The sequence below is a fragment of the Mytilus californianus genome, unplaced genomic scaffold (genome assembly GCF_021869535.1).
Source record: "Mytilus californianus isolate M0D057914Y unplaced genomic scaffold, xbMytCali1.0.p SCAF_2, whole genome shotgun sequence".
NCBI lineage: Eukaryota > Metazoa > Mollusca > Bivalvia > Mytilida > Mytilidae > Mytilus > Mytilus californianus.
Genome location: NW_026262668.1, coordinates 95639952 through 95662795, shown reverse-complemented (window position 1 = coordinate 95662795; position 22844 = coordinate 95639952). Strand labels below are relative to the sequence as shown.

The following is a 22844-nucleotide window of genomic DNA, read 5'->3' as shown; positions in this document are numbered from 1 at the left end:
CGGAAATAGTGTACTTTTCTGAAGAGTTCATTATGTACCTTTACAAATATTTTCGATCAGAATTTGTTGCTATTTTTTTTAAAGTAAATTTAGAGAATTAATCGATTGTATATTGAGAAATCAAATAATGACGGTAAAATTACTTAGTTTTAAAAAGCCTGTAAAAATACTTTAAATCCTTATTTTGATAATACTTTGGAAAGCCAAATGAATGCGCATCGGGAATATGTATTGTAATCTCTAAGGCTTAAGGTCAAAGCAAATGATTGAAAACCATTTCAGTTACATAATGCATGATCTTAGCTAAACGTATTTCATTACCGAATCAAAATTATACGAACAAATAAAAACACAATTCATTCCTTCAATTATTAGATAAAGATACAAAATAATAGATTAAAAGTAGGGAAAAAACATCAATAATTAGAATAAAAAATTATTTTGAACTCAAAATGAAATCACCTATGCAAGTAACAGTATAATATTAGACATACAGGAAACAAATAAAATACGAATGATTATGCGTCATACAATTAAGTATAATGTGAACAAAGTAAAAAAAACTATAAATATATTCAAGAAGAATTAAAAATAATTCTTCTCCAATCCTTATATATAATAAAATATGTCACTTGTATAAAATACTATAGAAATTATTTTACCATTTAGAAATATTTGGCAATTGTGATCTTTATAGTTTCTTTTGCTGAAATACTGACCGTCTTACCATAATAAATCAAATAAAACGATAGGTTTAAAGGGAGATCATACAGTTTGAATTAAAAAGCAAAAAAAAAAGCAAATCTGTCATCTCACAGCAATTATACCAAGATAAAAAAAAATAAGTATTTAATACGGTGCAAACCGTTGCACTTCATACCGCTAAGCGTTGAAAAAAAATACAAGCAATTTTATAATTTATTTAATCTTTTTCACTTACTTCGTTGCCTATATGATATAAATGGTTATAAACAAATTAACAAAATCGCTGCCTTACAATAACATTGCAATTACATATATATATATACATATATATATATATACGGACAAATAATCGTGACGTTACTTTACCATTGACTTCATTAGTTACATTATCACCCATGATTATCACAAAGATGTTAAACCGTTGGAGAAAAATGTAGAATTTTAAGTATAAATATATATATATATATATACAAGTCTAAATTGAAAACAACGTTCAAACCTATGATGGCGTTGGATAAAAACCGCAATTTTTATACGTGTGCATGCAAAACAAATTTCTTTGTAGAGGGGTCTTAATACAGCACAAACAACATTTTCCAAAAACCCAAAAAAGTGAAAAAGTATATTTTAACAAAACGCATTTGACTAGCAGGTCGAACAACGGATGTTCTTAAACCCTGCTGATATATAATTCGTCTAAACAACAGCCCAACAATGTTATATCTGTAAACTTGCGGAAGCAAATTTTTTTTTCTTCCCTGGCCGGGATTCGAACTCATGCTACTGAGATATCGTGGCACCAAATCGCCTTTCACTACGCCCGACGGGCTAGACCACTCGACCACCTAGGCTAAACAAGTCTAAATTGAAAACAACGTTCAAACCTATGATTGCGTTGGATATAAAATAAGTACGTCTAAACAAGTGACATATATATATTACGTTTAGACATATATATATATATATACAAGTCTAAATTGAAAACAACGTTCAAACCTATGATTGCGTTGGATAAAAATCGCAATTTTTATACGTGTGCATGCAAAACAAATTTCTTAGTAGAGGGGTCTAAATACAGCACAAACAACATTTTCCAAAAGACCAAAAAAAGTGAAAAAGTATATATATATATATATATATATACACACACACAATGGTACCATAGACATATGTACACAATGTTTGTAGATGAGTTTAAAGCGTCTTTGTAATCCAAAAACACTTATACTAAAACAAATAAAACCAATGAAACGGTTTGTTTAAATTGAAGCCTCGGCATTGCTTTTTTGTTAACGAAGTTGAAAAAAATACAGTTAGGTCGTGTTTTGCACATGCTCGTAATCCAACTTTCTTGTTTCTATCTTTTATGCCTTTGTTGTTCATGAATTTGGTTGGAACAAATTTAACATAAAAAAAATCAAAAACAAATATATATGTAAACAAAATACTTGCATAAGTATATGCATGCGTCGTATTCTGTTGAGTGTGCAGTTCTTATTCCTTTTTAATCTCCGTTTCAAATGCATACAAACACAACACATAGAAAATTAAGTTTGTGAAAGCAAAGGATAAAATATAATTTATATATACGAAAGCCAGGGAATGTTTCGTTTGTATACAATTACATAAATTAATTATCTCATTAAATGTAATATGAACGAGAAATATAAAGGGCTGTTATAAGTATATATTTTAACTATACCATATGGAAAAAAAGTTTATTTGGCAGATTATTGAAAATGTTTTACTTGCAGGGTAAATTTGTAAAAATATGTAAAAATACGTTCTTGTTAAAATAGCAACACTTTTTTCTTGGTAAAGGTTTTTTTTTATAAAAAAAGTGAAGTTATGAACAAAATAAAAGACATCTCCGCAATATATTTTTTTTTAATTACTTAATTTTTTTTACTTTTTATAATATTCTCTGTGTAACCGATAAAAACGTATATAATAGGTTTTACATTGATTTTTAATATAGAGAAAAAGAAAATTAATTAACTAATTTATGTTGATTAAGTTAAAAAAAATATTGATGTTTATGATGCATGCATTTTGTTTTGTTGCAGTCTAGGTTCCATCACAGTTTGAAAATTATAGAAGATACGAAACCATTAAATTTTATGTTACTGGTCCATAAAATGTGTATTTGCATACAATACCAGGATAAACTGAATACACAACAGTTCTAGGTCATGTGACATGTGTATCGACCCAATTTATTGACGGCGGTTATGTGTGTGGTTTTATGTACCACAGTGACCACAAAAGTTTAAATGGAGGTAGGTAAATCTTCTGATTATTCGTCTGTTTGATTTATTAACTAAGATTCATAGTCATATCAACATTTTTATCTAAACACTATTGATTGACTACATTGGCCGCATACGTAGCGAAAGATGGCGGCATAAGTTAGGCGGTAGTTCGATAAATTTACACAAAAGTGCATTTGTGCAGACGATGGTTTTAAACAGAGTGAGGAAATAGGCATGTTAATCTGCACACTGTTCTTTACAAAAATAAAAAAAAATATTGAAATAGTATAAGTATTTACAGGTGAAGCATTGTTTTTGAAAAAACCATATGTTGCAGAGTTTGCAGAAGCGTAAAAGTTACGCTCACAGCACAGCATGTTGCTCATTATCTTTTCGTAAAAGTGTTACACCTGCATGTTTGTTATACAGGTAATTGAATTGTTATCAGCACTATTGAAAAGCAACAAAACAGTCACAAATTTAAAACTATTATTTAATTATTATTATGAGTAGTATTTGTTGCAGGGCGTCTTGAAATATGCAATATTATTCTTACATTGACTGAATCATGCATTATAGCATTATTAGCAATATTATTTAAATATTTGTAGTTTTATATATCTAATGTAAATCAGTGCCTTTTTACCTCAGATTTATACGTATTTGTCTGTGAACGTAACGATGTAATGATCGCTGTAAATATTTGCCTAGTTTTTAAACGATTTATCTTCATGCTGGTACAATTTTGGGTTCGTGAAACAGTTGATAGGCATGAGCCGTTTAATAAACAAGATGACCTTTAACATTTTCAATATACTTATTAAGTGACGCTTAATGCACATTTTTCTCGCGCTATTTTACTTATTTTAATAATTACATTTTAAAACATTTTTTATACCGTACATCATATTTAGATGCGAATTCTAACACCATGTTAAATGTAATAAATTGTTATACTTGACTTGTTCATTTTATATAATTTTATACAGATATTAAGTTGTTATTACTTAATGTAAAATTAATGTTTCGTGCACAAATACATCCGAGGGTTTTTACGTCAGAGGAAATGTGTACTGCATACTTTCACACAGATAAGAGTGACGTACTTATAATCTAATTTAATTACTAATATCTTGTGATATTTAGTAATATACGAGCTAAGGACACTGACCCTTGAATAAAATATTTGGTCATAGCACACAGCAAACACTTAGCTGTTATACGCTAGTTGTTTAAAGGGAATTCAAAATACTGATGTATACCATTAACCAATAAATTGTTTCAATTTATACAAGAATAACTTAAAGAATTCCGTGTTCTAATTCGATAAAGATTGATGATGAACATGTTATTTTGCCAAAGTAGTAAACTAAACATTACGACAGATTGAGTTGAACATGTATGGTATACCGTGTGAAAAGTTCATAAACTATCTCGAATTTCAATTTATACTCTAATTTATTTCCAACGACCATGGCGAAAAGATATTCTGTCAATAAAATTAGATTTAATAATGAATATGTAAATTGAGGATTGTCAGCTTCATTAAACTTTTACGTAGTTATATGTGGGAATAAAGGTTATTTTATTTCAAATGCAGTCGTTTTAATCATTGATTTTTGTTGTCATTTTTCACGAAAACGTGTTATGAAATACTGAAATATGCAATATTATTTACAGGTATTACGTCTATTTAAACAAAAATATCTTTTTCAATCGTACATTTTGTTTGAGTTTGCTGTGATTATTGTAAGATTATTTCATCGTACGTTATGAAATTATTATTAATCACTAACAAAAAAAATGTATTCACCGAACATAAAGTTAAAATGCAATTTATTCAGTATTGACTTATGAATGGTAACCGGCCCTTGGACTATTAAGATAAGATAAAGTTTTGAACAACTAAGTATTCTTTTTGTTTTTAATCTAATTGATTTTACTTTCAGTTTTCTTTCTTTTCCGTTTGGATTTGTTGTTCTGTTTGTTTCTTTTTTTTATTGAATTTTCTAGATGTAGCTTTTTCGTCATTTTTTTTGGTATTTTAGCAGGTTGTGTTTATCTTCTTCTTCGCCTTCGTCTTCGTAGTAGGTTTCAATTGAATACATATGTTAACTTTTCTTCTGTAAAAGATTAAAAGTTTTAATGCTATGAAATGCATAACTTATAAATTTATGATTGTTTAATTTTATTACCTAGTGTGTATGGTATTGTTTGTTTTAATAAAGTACATAGGGTGGTATACTTTATTTAGCATACTAATTTGCTATCAAATACTTCTTTTAGAAATGTCATTGTCAAATAAGTTATCCGGTACACAACCTTGTACCAGTATCACTTACTACGTCACAAAAGACGACCCGATAGAATCTCTACTATGAATAAGTTTACGGTATATTTTTTTAATGTAATTTTGGTGTAAATCGGATACACATTATCATCAAACTTGTGTTAAAAGTTATTGAGTAGAAGTGATAAAATAGGTTTGACGTGTTTAAAGCATTGTTTTGTTTATTTGTCTTCTCTATCCCAAGTTTAACGTACTTGTCTGACTTACATTTTTGGCAAAATTTCAGCTTTGTGTAATATTTTTCAGAGGAAACTAACGTAACCTTCCTTTGTCAAGGTAATTTAACATATTATTAGTTAACAGTATAAAGATATTTTATAAAATATAAAACTTTTATACCAAATCATACTTGAAAAAATTGTGTATACTTCAAAACATTGTTTGTACTTCAAAACGTTATGAACGTCTGATTTAATGCATACTGAGTGGTTCATTTCAAAGTATTTTATATATTTTTTATTAGTTATTATAGTTATTTATGTATTTTATTATGGTAAGAATTGTTTGACACTTCTGCACTTTATGTGTTGTTTTTTTTTTTTGCTTTTAGAGGATCTCTATTCTATAAGCAGAAGCTCAATTTTACATCTCACTTTCTTAAAATTTGTCATATTTTATTTATTAGTTTATAATTTATGTTCGATTAACAAGCCGAATATATCGTGATGGTTCTGTTGATTTCAATAAAATGACCGCAGTTATCTTATCAATATATCTCACTAATGGTCAGTTCTGATGTGATTAGCTACGTTTTGGACATGACACGCCAACTGCTGAATTCATGGATATTATAGAATGTGCTTTCCCGCCAAGTCATATTCCTGCAGATTCCGCCATTTTCTTTATGGAATCAATACAACTTAAGCATACTGGAAATCGTAATTACATGCAGTAGTTTGATTGATATTTCATTATTTTGCAATTGCTTATTTTATTTTAGGCAATTAGCCTGTAAAATGTAAACATTTGGATACGGACGTGATAGGATGGAGGAAAGCAAGTTAAAATTAGCTGAATTAAACGCGCATCTGATATGTGTATTATGTGGTGGATATCTGATAGATGCAACATCAATTGTAGAATGTTTACATTCCTGTGAGTAGAAGGATTTTATATGCATATTTATATATCGATGTGTATCAATATTATACATGCTTTTATTACAATCATTCAGAATTTTTATCCTCCCAGGTGTACAACATGTTTTGTATAAGTATACATATTTGTAGGTTACAAATATAGGCCGATTTATAAAAAAGATATGACATTAAAACTCCATGGAAATTATTTTGAAATATTGCAGAAGTCTATCACTGGTAACTGCGAACATAAAGAGTGCAAATAATCAATGAATTACGCGTACATTTCTTTACAAGACTCGGAAGTCTAATGTAAGTCACGGTTGTTTTTGGTGGTCCATGCCTTCATCGCTAAACATAACTTCATGAATTTATTAGGGAACTGCATATCCCCAGATGATATCAAGCGATTAAGCGCCTGTGGTACAATAAAACATTCGAAACAATGAAATTGCAGCAGATCAGTATTTACAGTTCACTGAAACAATTTTTCGGAAATAATAAACAACGTGTTAAACTGTCAGACTCGTCGCCTTTGGTGTAATAAAATCTATTAAAGTATTTAGTTAACGCGATATATATATAAACAAATGTACTGATAGATAATAAACTAGGCACAAATATTTCGACAAAAGTTTCAGTAGCCTGTTTCTTTATCTGGAAGTAACTTTATGAATATACGATGATTTAGATCAAGAATTGATCATGTTGATTGGAGGGCATTTGACATTCAACACAAGTCCTGTCTCGCATATCCTTTGAGATTATTCATAATATTTCATATCCGTAGTTCAATAGGGAAACTGATCTGTTTTCCTTATTTTCAAAGGAAAGCTATGCCAGCAGCTTGACACTTACTCTATACAGGATCTATTATGATAATTATTTTTCCATATTCCTTTTAGTTGCTTATGGAATATCCTGTAGCACTCACAATAAATGATTAACGTCCAGTGGCAAATGTTTCATATACAAATAAGAAGACGTGCTGTGATTTCCAATGAAACTTACCACTAGAGACCAAATATTGTAGATGTATGCATAGTGGTTCGATCTAAATAAAGAGCGTTTTCTCTCGCTATTTTACTTATTTTAGTAGTTACATTTTACATCTTTTATAACGTGCATCATATTTAGATGCGAATTCTAACACAATGTTCAATGTAATATTCTAACACAATGTTCAATGTAATATTCTAATACAATGTTCAATGTAATAGTCTAACACAATGTTCAATGTAATAAATTGTTATACTTGACTTGTTCAACAGTCCCTGAAAATGAATGGTGTTTGATAGGGCAATTAAAATGTTGCCTAGCAACAGGTTATAAGACACTATGCTTTGGATTTAACGTCTTTACTCTAAAGGTACGTGAGTGCGTATTTATACATTCACGTTACCATATTTATACATTCCATTCATCCCTTGGACTCGACATCCAAATAATGAAATATTCCAGATAAAGAGAATATATACACATACTTGTATTATGTTCTATGAACAAATCTACATCCTTAAAGCCCCTTTACTAAACGCAATATGCTACTCTGGGAAAGTTTCATAGCTTTAGAATGATTACATGATAAGAATGTAATATAATACCCCAGAGCTAATACAGGTACTTTGACTTTATTTTTTCAGTTTGTCGCACTTGCATCATACACTATCTACATACAAGTAATTACTGCCCTGTTTGTGAAGTGCTGGTGCACAAAAAACGACCACTGGAACACATTAGGTATTTCTTCAATATTTGTGAAATAAGACATTTAGAACATATAGCTTTATTTGGTATTTATTTAAAGAAACCACTATTTAAACATTTTGCCTGGATTTAATATTACACAATGAATAAATAAGATATACATATGAATACAGAGATAAACACATTGATTTAAATACGTGGCTCTGACTAGTGAGATGAAGACGAAGAACAATTTGGTTTTACTTTTAAATTGAAAAAAAACATTATTTTCATATTTGTATCTTAAAAAATCGAAAAGTTTTTTCTATATGTTTACATAGCCTTCTGATATGGGTTTTTTTCAATAATTTTCTACATCTGCTACATTTTACTAGGATTGCCTGACATAGAAAGCTTGACATAACTATATTATGATATGTGAACTTTTTTTTCTTCAGAAAGACTGTTATACATTGTAGCATATTTCTGTTCACTTTTCAGACCAGACAACACGCTACAAGATATTGTATATAAAACGGTCCCTGGTTTATTTAAAGGTCAGTATGAAAAAGAGTCCATGCATTATCAGACTGAATTTTTCAAGCGTCAATTACTAGTTACGTGAAAATGGTTACTTTCGATTCAATGTAAAGTTTAAATTAAAAAAAAACAACAACAAAAAGCACAACAATGAAAAAAAATGAATGAAATGGAAAAAATAAATCTCATTTATCAAGATAATTGATTAAGAAAAAGATATTGGAAACATCTCCAGTAAACTTGGAAATATGCGTACTATACATTTAATCTGTTGTTTTGTTACAGAAGAGATGAAACGTCGGAGAGAATTCTATGACAATATAAAAATTAGTGACGGAAGTGGTAAGTATAGTACCCCTCTATTTCATGATCAACTTTTTTTTTCAGATGCTATAACTTACTTGTTACGACTTTTAAATCGAACCGTTGTAAAAGTTGTAAAAACTTAATTTGTTGAAAATATCTACATGAAGTTGGACAAAATCTTCACGTATATATTTTCAACAAATTAAATTTATAAATTCTAACCTGAGAAGCGGCTTAAAATTGCATTGGCAGGATGCATGTTATGCTGAGTAATGGCTGTTTTTTTACAAAGGAATTCAGGAATCCAACTCAACTTAAAACAAAACCAGCAAGTACAAATATTATTTATGGATGGGGTTAGTAAATACAGTGCAGAGCCTTTAAAGATTTATCAGAGATAACACGTATAAGCTTTCAGTCGCCAATGTACTCCTTACACAAGTTTTATATTTGATTCATCAAGTCACGGATTTTGTCTTTCGTTTCACTCGAATAGAAGAAGAACACAGAACGGATGCTAAGAGCGAAATAATCAAATTCATTTGCAGTTCATTAAATATAATATTTGTTTGTCAGTTGTTCCTTGGGGATATTGAAATTAAAGATCTGATTAGTGTTCTCTTCTGATCAAACGAAAGGAATATCTTTGTGAACAGAGTATTACTAATTAGTAGACGTCTTTGTCAATTGTAATCGTTGATTATTATTTCAATGCATTTTTATCATCGCAGTAATGATCCAAGATACGCATTTTATTTTTAACAACGAGCTTAAACACTGAATATATTTTATTCCTTTTGTTTCTTAATCTTTTTGAATGCTTTCTTTTTTTATGCCCCCGCGACAAAATGTCGAGGGGCATATTAATTTACCCGTGTCCATCCGTCCGTTCGTCCGTCCGGATATATATATACATGATATGTCCTGCTATCTCTTCCTACAGTTCTTGAGCTACAGCTTATATATTTTTTAGGTTGTTTGTACACATTAGAATGTGTGCATGTCCACAGGATTTTGATTTTTTTCAAATATTCTCAAAATGCCAGGTATTTGGACTTAGTCATTTTTTTTTTGGTACTCAGAATGAAAATTAAAGATATATCATCGTACATAGTGATAAATTTATAATTTCTCAACATGGTCAGCCTGGGACCATTACTTGTGTCTTACAAAACGCTACAATTTCAAGTTGTACTTCAACATCACTGTTTGTCAAATCTAAAGTATGTGGAACTATACTTATGCATTCGGCAGATCAGAGGGGGGCATCGTCCATATCTAGTCTTCTTTTTTTACGTTATTTTTTTAGGGGAGGGGATGATCTTTTTTCCGTCCTCTCTTTTTGTTATTTTTCTCGAGGGTAAGTTTTTTGAAGTTTTGTTTAATATTTTATGAGATGGAATTAACGATTGTTTATATATTTCACTCCCCTGTCTTTTAATTACAGTAATCTGCTTGGATTTAGGAGGGGTGGGGTCACAGTGTTAGTTTTGTTGGGTGTGGGTTTTTTTTTTTGTGTGCGTGTTTGATTGTTTCAAGATTCAATATTCTTTTTTTCTTTTTTTCTTTTTTCCTTATCAAAACAAGTTAATGGTACAAAGAAGTTATCGTTGCCGGGTGGGGGGGGGGGGGGGGGGGGGGGGCATGGAAATACCGGGCGTCCGTCTGTGCGTCGTCCGTCCGGTCTTGTTAGCGCTCTCACGTGTACAATTCTTGCCAGATTTTTATGAAACTTATATCATAGGTTTATATCAGCAATGTCTTGGACGAGTTCGATAATCAGTGCCGATCAATTATTTTTAAAAGAGTTATGCCCCTTGGAAACATTAATTTTATGGAAAATTGCATCGTTAGCGCTCTCATGTGTACAATTCTTGCCAGAATTTTATGAAACTTTTATCATATGTTATATTAGTAATGTCTTGGACGAGTACGAAAATCAGTGCCGATCAATAATTTTTAAAAGAGTTATGCCCTTGGGTACATTAATTTTATGGAAAATTGCATCGTTAGCGCTCTCATGTGTTCAATTCTAGCCAGATTTTTTTGAAACTTATATCATAGGTTTATATCAGCAATGTCTTGAACGAGTTCGAAAATCATTGCCGATCAATTATTTTTAAAAGAGTTCTGCCCCTTGGAAAATATAAAGTATATGGAGAATTGCATTGTTATCGGTCTCGTATGTACAATTCTTACCAGAATTTTATGAAACTTAAATCATAGGTTCATATTAGCAATGTCTTTGACGAATTTGAAAGTCAGTGCCGATCAATAATTCTTAAAAGAGTTATACCCCTTGGAAATATTAATTATATGGAAAATTGCCTTATGAGCTCTCTAATGTGTACAATTCTTGCCAGATTTTTATGAAAATTATATTATAGGTTTATATCATCAATGTACTTGAAGAGTTCAAAAATCGGTGTTGATCAATTATTTTTAAAAGAGTTATGCCTCTTGAAAATATTGATTATATGGAAAATTGCAATGTTATCGCTCTCATGTGTTCAATTCTTGCCAGAATGTTATGAAACTTATATCATAGGTTTATATCAGCAATGTGTTTTGAAACTTTCGAAAATAAGTTCTGATCAAATATTTTAACGGGTTATGCCCCTTGGAAATATAAATTATAATGGAAATCACATTGCATTTGCTCTGAAGCCCTCATTTCTCTTAAGATATTAATAAAAAAAAATTAAAGAACAAAAAAAAGTGCTTTTTTTTAGTTATTGCCTTTGTACCTTGGATAGGTAAAATATGTGCAACGCGGGGGACATTGAAACTCTGTTCTTTTATTTTTACACATAAAATAACATACAGATTCTGCGCATGACAAACGAGAGACTGATGATCAACCTGGAGAACGTACTTCTATATTAATAATTTTGATTGATTAACACAAATTTTTCAAAACCCGAATATTTTTCGAAAAAAATTAACTGTACCCGGCTTATGTAAGGTAAGGTTTTAGAAAAGCTCTTTTGCTTTAGTATTGCTGATTTTTTTTCTCATTTAGAAAATTTTGAATGTTTCCGATGTGCAGTTATAAGCTTTTATTGAATGTGCAGTGTTAAAATGATGACTTGCTTTGAATTTGTGGTAGCTTTCTACATTGCGCTCTTTTATGAAAACCTTAAATATGTGGTTCTAGAGCACCTTCTATCACTATCGTTTTCTAAGGTAGATTGTATGATACTAATAATTTTGTTGGTTTGGTTTGCTGTTGCTTTATACCGGCCTTTTTCAAAATTTTCTATTTTTATATTCTTAATTTTATGCATTTGTTTCGGAGCTCTTACTTTCCAATCTTGCGAGATTTTAATCAAAATAAATTACGTGATTGAATGTATCTAAAACATGAATTAAATTTGCTCACCAATATTTTTTTAATATAAAAAGCGTCATTATTTTTAAAACGACGGTATTTGATGCCGCTGGCGTTAGACGATTAGTTCCTGATGGTACCATCCGCCTTGTACCCAGTGAGCACAATACGATACAGATGATACTGTTGTCTGTATATTGCCGTTTATTAACCACTGCATAAATTATAAATTGATTTGATTGATATTGAAAGTTTTCACTATTGTTAAATCGATTAATAATTCATTATAATGACATGGAAAGATGAGTTCCTTTGACGTCACATTTAAATGTGAGCACTCAATAGCTTTTTTGTCAAGACCTGTCACTTGTTCAAGCCGTAATTTGGTTTACTAAACTTAAGTCCTCTAGTGGTGATGATGTATCTGCAGAGAGGTGTATTGTGTCAATCATTATTATATATGTTTTATAAAAAAGAAGATGTTGTATGATTGCCAATGAGACAACTCTCCACAAGAGACCAAAGACACAGAAATTAACAACTATATGTCACCGTACGGCCTTCAACAATGAGCAAAGCCCATACCGCACAGTCAGCTATAAAAGGCCCCGAAATGACAATGTAAAACAATTCAACCTAGAAAACTAACGGCCTAATTTATGTACAAAAAATGAAAGAAAAACAAATATGTAACACATAAACAAACGACAACCACTGAATTACAGGCTCCTGACTTGGGACAGGCACATACATACAGAATGTGGAGGGGTTAAACATGTTAGCGGGATCCCAACCCTCCCCTAACCTGGGACAGTGGTGTAACAGTACAAGATAAGAACGAACTATAAAAATCAGTTGAAAGAGGCTTAACTCATCAGATGGATAAAAATACAAAATCTACAAATACAAGTGGACGTGGCCGGGTACTTGTACATCCAAACAACAAAAAGACACTAAGTACAGATCTGAGAGTACTCGCAGTTACTGACAGCTAGTTCAAAGCCACTAACAACTAATAAAAAAAATCATGTATCTAAGACTAAATTATCAATCCGTACACATCCAACATCCAATGGATTTAGTGTAAAGACGTCATAAACAGTCCGAGAAAAACACGACCTTGTGCAATGCCAAGATACAGGTATCGACAGATTGTAGATCCATGAATGTGTAAATGTATATAACAATAATATTTAGTTAGCTTTTAATTTACTGATAACAAAATCAATATTAGTACCAATAAAAACAATATTTAATGATCTAATTACAGTGTTGAATTGGTAACCTTTCAGAATAAGTTTATTTAAAGGATCGATAAGTTTACCAGGATCGTTTCTAAATTTCCGGGCACGGTAAACAATATTGCCGTAAAAATGAGGATGTGCAATCCCGTTTGAAATAAGTTTTCTACAAGTATACAACCAAACTTCAAAACCAAATCTTTATATCTGTGGAAGAATTTGTGGTAACGAAATCCCTGGCTTAATAATTTACCAGTAATACATAGATTACGTTCGTTAAAATAAAAAACGTCACAACAGACACGAACATAGCGAACGAGTTGTGAAATATAAACACCGTAAGATGGTGCCAAAGGAACATCACCATCCAAAAAGGGAAAATTAACAATAGGGAACGAAAAATCGTCCCTTTTGTCGTAAATTTTAGTGTGGAGTTTCCCGTTTGTATACTTCCACTTTTGAATACCACTTTATTGTAGGACGTAAAACCTGTTCATTATATTGCTAGGCGGAATACCAATGACCATTATCACACTAGCAGCATGTTTAAGTCCTACGGCATGAACACGATATAAAAGCTGATTTACTGAATGTGTTTATGAATTTCATTATTTATTTAATATATCAATTTTATTTGATGTTCTTAATGTTCCATCTCCTTCAGAGTTGATGTTGCATGATATGTTCCTTTAATTGTGATGATTTTTCCCAGTATTAGTATATGTAATGTGTATTTAAGTGATATAGTCTGTGTTAAGCTTCTTACGAAAAAAAAAAGGATATCAATCAGCATAAATAAATGTAGTAAGTAAATGACGTTGGAATTACATTACTTTACAGATACCTCAGAAAACATTCCAAAAGAAGGTACGAGAATCGTTTTTAGCTCTGACGAGATGTTCAGTTTGTGTTTACAGTTTTCTAGTCGGTAAGAGCCTCACAAAGTAATCGTTATGGATTATAACTACCAAATTCAAAGTTTTATGATGCATTTTTCTTGTTAAGTCTTAATAAGTTACATAATTTAAGAAGAGTGTTGATTCATTGCATTTAATGTGGGCATAGGAAAGGAAACAAACTTAACAGAATATACCTTTACACCAGGTGTAGATTTATGTAAAGCTGCAGATCTATTTTTGATCAGATCAATATAATGAATTTCCAATTGCAAAATATGGACTTCGCCATGTATTAATACATGTATTAGGAAGGTGGTCAACGCAAAATCATGAAAAGTTTACTTGTTCTAACACAATTTAAAATAACTTCTTCATGCAATTTGTAACTGTGATATGACGAAATTGTCAACGCAGAATATCCTAGTTTCCATAGAAAAGAACTGACCACTTTACTTCATACTTCACGTATTTGTGCACCCCGTATTTTATTTTCAAATAATATCTTGGTCAGATTGTAATAGAGTTAACCTGCCAGATTTGTTTCTACTTATGTGAGGTTTTGTCGAGATCACTTTTTAAACAGGCGGAAATGACAAACATATTATTATTTAGTTGATTTTCATACAGTTTTAGACGTGCTTTTTATTTTTGCAGCGATAAACTGACAAATGTATTATCCTAAACATTTGATTATCTAAAAAATAAAACTCACTCCAACCCTTTTTATCATGTTTTGTTCGTGCATAACATATAATTTTTAATTTCAACAATGCGCACATTTAGTAAAACATGAACTTGTTGCACTTCAATCAGAAGGTATTTTTTTTATTATTATTTCAGGGTAACAGACAAAGAAACTTTTACGGAAAAGGTAATTGATAGTATATATATAAAAGAAAAATCAGCGGTAGTACCAACCAATTGAATGACGTATATACCATGGTATATACCATGAGTTTGAAATACTGAAACAAGGATTTGTGCTATAAATGTGCATAAACTAAATATAAAATGAGAGGACCATCATCAGATGAAACGGAATGAAAATCTTTAAAAATTACGGGGAACTCTAATAGATTAGTTTCAATTCGTGCATTTTCACATATATACTTCCTTTGTCACAATGCTTATGATATTACGTCACAGTAAGAACCGATTAATTGTTGAATGACATCACGATTTATGCCGATTGACCTCGGGCCAACCGATGTAACACGTTCATAAAAAAAAACAATTGGAGATTTAGCTATTCATGTTTTAAACGAAAGGAGTACGGGCAATAAGGTCAACATTTGGTTCAAAGTGCAAATTTTGAAGTTACAATTCATACATGTAATGGTAATTTTGCCCTATTATGACTTAGGTAAAAGGTGTTCAGGAAATGAAAATATTTTTTTATGAGTTAATATAGCAATAAAGTATGACGAAATTAGTATATTTTGGAATACATTTCTTTAGTTTACATGTTTTGTATCAACCTTTGAGTATATTTTGTGCGCATCAAAATATCAACTTTATATTTAGTTGAATTATGTGAAAATGTGTAATTGTTATTTTGCTGCGATGTTTCATCCAAGGAAACATGAATGGAAAACTTCGTAAAATCTGCATGTTTTATCTTTTTTATCGTGAAATTTGCGCATATAATGAAGTAATAATGACGTCATAACTTTGTTAACTTGTCTAATCTGTTTATATTTCTTTGTTTTATACATTTTCCTATATATATATATGGCAAGTTTTAAGTAGTTCCTCAAAACTCCCTTTTCTTTCTCCTCTTCTTTATGCTGACATTTTATCAAAAAAGAATTCCTGGAAAGTTATTATTTGTTTAGAAAACTGTTTGAAAGCGATTTTAACATTTTAACTTGTGGAAAGTTTTTCTGTTTCTTATACTGTTTTTAAGGAAGCAACGAAGATAGAAAAACTAAGCAATCTTACATTATTTTTTTTTAACTCATCAAAGATACCAGGCTTATGATTATTTGATTTAGAGGTCTTTTGGTTATCAAATGTCAAGCTCTATAGCTTTTTATGATTTGATAAAACCCCATTCCCACATAACAAAAATGGGATTATCAATCTCTTGCTTTAAATGTTTCATATTGTAATGATTGGAAGAAAATCTATGTGGGTTTTTCTTCAGTATGAAATATAATGCTCACTCTGTCTTGAAATATAGATTTTTCGTCATTTTACTTTTTATGAATAATTCATATCTTGGATACTTTGTTTTTCTTTTCGTATGTTCAATGTCCATTTCCTTTTTTTCTTGTTAATTTTAATCAAGGGAAAATACAAATTTGAATATCAAATTCATAAGTTTTTTTAATTGACTGTAAGACAGACCTTTTTCCTCAATAAGCATATATGTAAAACTAAATCATTTTTAAAATGTCTTAATCAGCGGACGGCAACGAACTATGAACTTTAAAAGCAAAATGTCTCTGATTGATGGCTATGCAGCATAAAAACACTGACATGCATCTATATCAATTTTTCAGTTTGAAGACTGTAGGTATTTATTATGTCCAGCTGGTGTCTCTATACAACACCTAAAGAAATTTATTAAGTTGAAATTTTCACTGCCAGAGCGTTATGAGGTAAGTTATCCATTACACAACAGATGTTGGTTGCTCTTAGCCATTCGTTAAATTGATTCTTAAATGATTTTATTGTGTATTTACGTATTTCAGGTTTTTTTCTTTTTAAAGATATAGAATTTTTTAATCTCTTTAGAAAAGACTAAATGCGATTGGGTATATGACACAGTATCTAAATAGCAGTCAAGTCTACTTTGACTAAGGTTTTGATCGATCCATATAACACTTTTTCAAATTGACAACGGAAGTTTTAAAAAAAGATGTGATAATAATCTACCAATATAGGAATCAAAACTGACCATAATCAATTATTGAGTACAATGCAATGACCCCGCATAGTATATCAGGTTGATAAATACAGTGATATAGATTGGGCTATAACAGGTACATTTATTTTGCAATCCGTTCAATTTATAATAGTATTAAAACAAGGGTTGCAATCCGTATAATTAATAATTGTTCTAAACTTAGGTTTCAATCACCAAGGCAACTTTGATTTTGGTTTCAGATATTCTGTTTCGGTTCTTTTGGTTTGCATGCCTTCTAATGTTATATTCGATTTGCTTTCCGAAGGTTTGGTCTTTATTGAACCTGGTTATGGGTATTCCAATGACATGTCGTGTGCACAGAACCCGACCTTATACGTTTTTTAGGTATCTGGTATGGCGAAATTTGGTATATGTGTTTCAAAATTGTCAAGGTGAAAATGAAGGGAAAAAGCGTTATTAAACGTATTAGAACAATGCCTTATTTCTATGTTTTAAACTGTTGTTAAGTAAACAAATACAAAGAGATTAAAACTTTATTCTGCTGGCATAATTACAGATAATTTTATATTTTATTCCTATAAAATCAATCGTTTTATATGATAGTGTTGAAATTTAACTGCAACTACTGATAGATGCATAGAAAGGAAATCGAAATGATAATGGTTCCGATTTCCTTTATAGCCTTATTTTTATTTGTTTATTAAGTATTCAAGCCATTGAAATTCTACGAAACTTAAAGTTAATTAAAATACACTTTTTTAAGCTACAAACTATTACTATAATCATTGTGATTTCTGTCTTGCATTCAAAATTTGAAGTGTTTAAGCTACCGACCTCTTCTATAAGCTAATATAAATAAGAAGAGGTGTTATGAGTGCCAATGAGACAACTCTCCATCCAATTCACAATGTATAAAAAGTTAACAATTATAGGTCAAAGTACGGCCATATATATATGTGTGTGTGCGGATGTATTTCGTTTACAACTTGTAAAATAAAAAAAATATGTTTGAATTTTTAAAAGATTGCAAATTATTAGTAATAAAAAATATATTGAAAATATTTAAGATAAGTATATTGTCTCTGTTTGTATCAAGGAACTGCAGTTGAACAATTTTTAACGTGTAGCTGAATCAGTTCCTTATTTTACTTTCAATTGCGAGCGTTTGATTTTGTCAGGTTTTATGGAACTCCCCTTTTTTATTTACCTTGGAGTTCGGTACTTTTGCTAATACTTTTTTTGTTTTTGTTGTTGCTTATTTTAAACAAAACAATGGACAGCTGAAGGTGTTATATAGGATTGATACAAGTGAATGATTGACTTTTCTATAATACGATAAACTATCCGAACAACGGATTTCGTCATTATAATATAATATTGGTCTTCTGAGTTAGGTTTCTTACTTGTCATCCTTTAAATTTGATTTATTTCCGATATGCTTCATTGTATTTTCATAACCGTAATAAGCAGTTAGTAAGATTTCACATTCACACTTTACTATATTTATGCTAAATACAATCTTAACGATTGATTCTGGATATTTCCATCGTGTTCATTGTTACAGAAATTGAAATGTCAATTGTTCAATATTATATAATGCCTTCACTTAAGCTTCTGATTTTGTAACATAACAAATAATTGGCATCTTGGTATGATTATTTTGTGTACATATAAAAATATTCATGGGATTTCATCTTATTACAAAATCAAAACAATAATTTATTGCAGACAATTTGTTTTCCCGATCAGCGACGTTCATGTTCAAAAATCGAGAGACTTTTAACATGTAGGGCTGTTACATATATTTGGCATATTATTATACCAATGGCAATAGTTATTAAATTGTTTCTTGTATTGCCTATAAACAGGTATATTTTACATGTTTTCAGGTTGATTGTTTCTGTGGTGAGGAGTTGTTAAATGATTATTACACATTAGTAGATGTAGCATATATCACTGGATGGAGGAGGGTAAGCATTTAAACAAATGTGAAAAATGTTACAGGTTGGTCATTCAGCTTTGACGATGGCGCTGAAGGCTTTGATTTAATTGCTTACAAGTCAAAGGTGGATTAAGCTGTCCAATTTCTGACCACATTCCTGATTAGAAATTTAATTACATTTACACCCTTTTCATTTAATATATACGAAGAATAATATGTGTTCCGGTGCCAGAGAAAAATCAAGGAATTAATGGAAAAAATGTCAGTCTGCCGTTTACAGTCGACATACCTTTGTATTGTTACAGAAAGAAAGTTAGATCGACAATTGGCTGATATTTCCAAGCATTTTAATCATTTCATGAGTTCAGTATTTAGCCATTTCGAATATCTTTGTTAAATTTGATTTATTAAGAATAAGGTTTTAATATTTGTTTAAAGGTAAACATTTCAAAACTATTAATATTAAGTTAATCTACTTGACAATTTAAACATTCAATATCTTACTCTTTCTACCAACAGGATAGTGTACTTCAGATTACTTATGCATTTTACGGAAATCCGGCCAAACGACCATGTACAAGTGTATCTGACACTGCACAACTCCTGGTGGTTTCCGATGATACTTGTAGTAATGGTTGTGTGTCATCAGTGACAAACATTGGCTCTGATGATGAATGTTTCGAAGACTCAGGTTGTGAAGTTAATGATTCTCAAATATCACATGACGAATCAGCTTTATCAGATATTGTAGATCAGCAAGAAACTTGTTGTGGTATTGATTTGTCCATGAAAACAATGAAGAAAAACAGTGAAAGAGAAAAGATTACTAGCAGTAATAGCAATGCAACAGCTGATGAGTTTCCGACTTCAAAACAAAGTGAAAGTTCTTCAAAGTCGTACATGACATCATATGTAACTTTTCTCGGTCAACGGGTGTCATCTTCAAACACACCAATGAAGCTTCCGCTCCGATCACCTACTGCAGCTTCCACACCCATCGATGATATTTCAACCAGTAACCTAGATGACAGCGGTCATGTTAGTGATGACTCCAAACAAAATCCACTTTCTCCTTCTGTACAAAATAACAATTATATGATACTGCCAAATAAAACTACTGTTCAAGATAAACCATTAACATTAAAAATAAGGAAACCAAGTTGTGACCTTGACTCGTCTAAAAGTGATAATGCAGACCTCGAAATGTCTGGGGACAAACATGCTAAATGTATAGGAGTTTGTAACGGCCATGCAGTGAATGCAGTGAAATCCAAGAGTGATAAATTATTATTACGATTGAGCAGAGATGGCGATTCAAACAATTATACTGCGTCTATGTCTTGAATAATTTCTATGTGATTGGTGCTAAAACTTTTTTTTCCTTTTTTCTCTCCTGGATTTGAAATATTTCATATGATGGATAAAACGAAATGATCTATTTACTACATATAGGTGCTAATAGCTAATATTTGAACAGAAGTTTATCCCGATCCATGTCACTGATGCAGGTCAACACACACCTTTCAAAGGAGAAGTTACATTTTTGGATTTGTTTGGCCAAAAATTAAAACAAAATACAAGAGACAATAATCCATCACATTTTTATAAACTTCACTTGAAACAATGAAAAGATAACAATGAAAAGATAAATTCTGAGTTGATAACACAATTTGACTTTGGCGTCAACATGCATATTCGTCTGAAGAAATTGACAAATTTCAGCATCATTTTGGCTAAAATAACAAAGAGCCTTAAAAGGATTTTTTGCTTGTGAATAGATACACATAGCATACACTTCCTATGTGAAAATATTTTTGGTCGATTGTTGTAATCTCAATAATTTCTAACAATGTATGAGTCAAATAGTCAACGGAGTATAACATTTTGTCTGTAGTGAATTACAGTACTACATCTCATGACTGTATAAAGTAATCAAAGATACCAGGCTGGTAATTTATAGTGCTAGACGCGCGTTTCGTCTGAAATACCAGTGACGCTCATATTAAAACAGTTTGAATACCAAACCGATTACGAAGTTGAATAGCATTTGAAACTAAACAATCCAAAATGTTGTGCCGAATCTATGCACGTGATAGAAAAACCTCATTATTTCGATTTACGGAATAAACTGGGCTTATGATAACCTCGGGGACATAAAAACCGTGAAACGAATATATTTTAACCAACAACTGCATTTTTTTAATTAAAATACACAGATAAACATTTAATTCTGCGAGTTAGCAAAATTTTGAACTACATTTGATTTCCGGAGCCAATTTGACACCAAAATCTTAGCTTCTCTGCGCATTTCTACAAGATGTAGTTACTCATTTATGCATACACAATTTAACCATATATACCGAGACTTTTAAACTGATGACGAATGTGATCTTTACATAACATTCGGATATGGAGCTCGGTTTGTTTAAAGACAACTATAATAAGAAATCTGTAAATGTAGATAGGAAAAATATCAGATGAATCTTAATATGCTTAGAGTAAAAAAGATTATTACTGTGTCTGTTTAAACTGGAGTCATGCAATACATCCTTTTCTGTGTATATTTGTATTCATTGTTCATCTTTTCTATCCTTTTTTATTTGCTGTACATAGGCGTTTACGACATATGTGTTTACGATGATACAATGTGGAATTGAGCATCAAAAATTATGTGAAATGTCTACAAATTGTATTGAGTTTGTAGGAAGTTATTGATGAGATTTTAAAAACTTTTTGGACGAAGTATCACTTAAATCTATTCAAGTGAAATACAGCAACCATCATATAGCATTAAAGAAAAAATTCTGTAAAATTGAAGAAGACAGAATACTATTCTGTCATACCATAATTCTAATATGGTAAAATATGATTCCCAGTTACTCATAATGACTTTTAATCTCATCTGGCTCGGGTTTTTTTTTCTTTTTTTTGTGCTTTCTCTTTTTTTTTCAAACTATTCGACACAATATTATGTCATTCATTTTGTCTTCGCACAACAAAAAGCAGACTGAGATGAAATTGTTCAGATGTTTATTTGTTGTTATTTGTTATTGATATGTTTTTTTGTGGTAGAATAATTTAAATAAATTGTTAAATATTATCGTTGATTTTATATACGCAAATGTCATACATTTTTTAATATCAGTTAACTTCTATTATAGAAACCTTTCTAGACTGGAGGCTATTTAGAGTCTGACATGTGATTAAGACACACTGCTGCCCGCCTTGTTTAGACGTATGAATTTGATTGACTCCTACCCGCTTCCCGATATTTCTCTCCCTTTTCCGTCCATTCTTTTAAATCTTATATTTAATCTTAGAAATGTTTTCCCTTTTTATTTTATTATTGGATTAACGTCTAAATATCGTCAGAGTCACATTTGTATTCGTTCTAACATCAAACTAATTGTGAAAACCGTTGTTTTGATTTTTGTTTAATTTATATAATAAACGCATTGTTAAAATTATTAACACTATTAACACGATTTTATAACATCATCTTCGTATATTACCATCTTATATAAGTACTGGTCGGCTAAACTTTTTTTTTTCTTATCTGCGCAGTATCGCCTATTCTAGACGATCCGGAACATATTATATTTGCTACTCTAAATATCAGCACAACAATGTTAAATCTGCAA

General features: G+C 30.6%; 1 protein-coding gene across 2 annotated transcripts; it reads left to right on the top strand.

Annotated features, from left to right (window-relative positions):
• The first annotated feature begins 2893 nt into the window (after positions 1-2893).
• LOC127730445 (polycomb complex protein BMI-1-A-like) lies at positions 2894-22303 on the top strand. 2 transcript variants are annotated; one of them, XM_052238871.1, is made up of 10 exons: positions 2894-2984; positions 6248-6402; positions 8030-8126; positions 8574-8629; positions 8898-8954; positions 14331-14418; positions 15230-15260; positions 16894-16992; positions 19151-19231; positions 19723-22303. In XM_052238871.1, exons 2-10 carry the CDS (start codon positions 6294-6296, stop codon positions 20545-20547), a joined length of 1443 nt encoding a protein of 480 aa, XP_052094831.1. In that variant the 5' UTR covers positions 2894-2984; positions 6248-6293; the 3' UTR covers positions 20548-22303. The 2 variants fall into 2 exon arrangements, with proteins under 2 accessions (XP_052094831.1, XP_052094832.1); XM_052238872.1 differs by lacking the exon at positions 2894-2984 and adding an exon at positions 5545-5583.
• Positions 22304-22844: the final 541 nt, after the last annotated feature.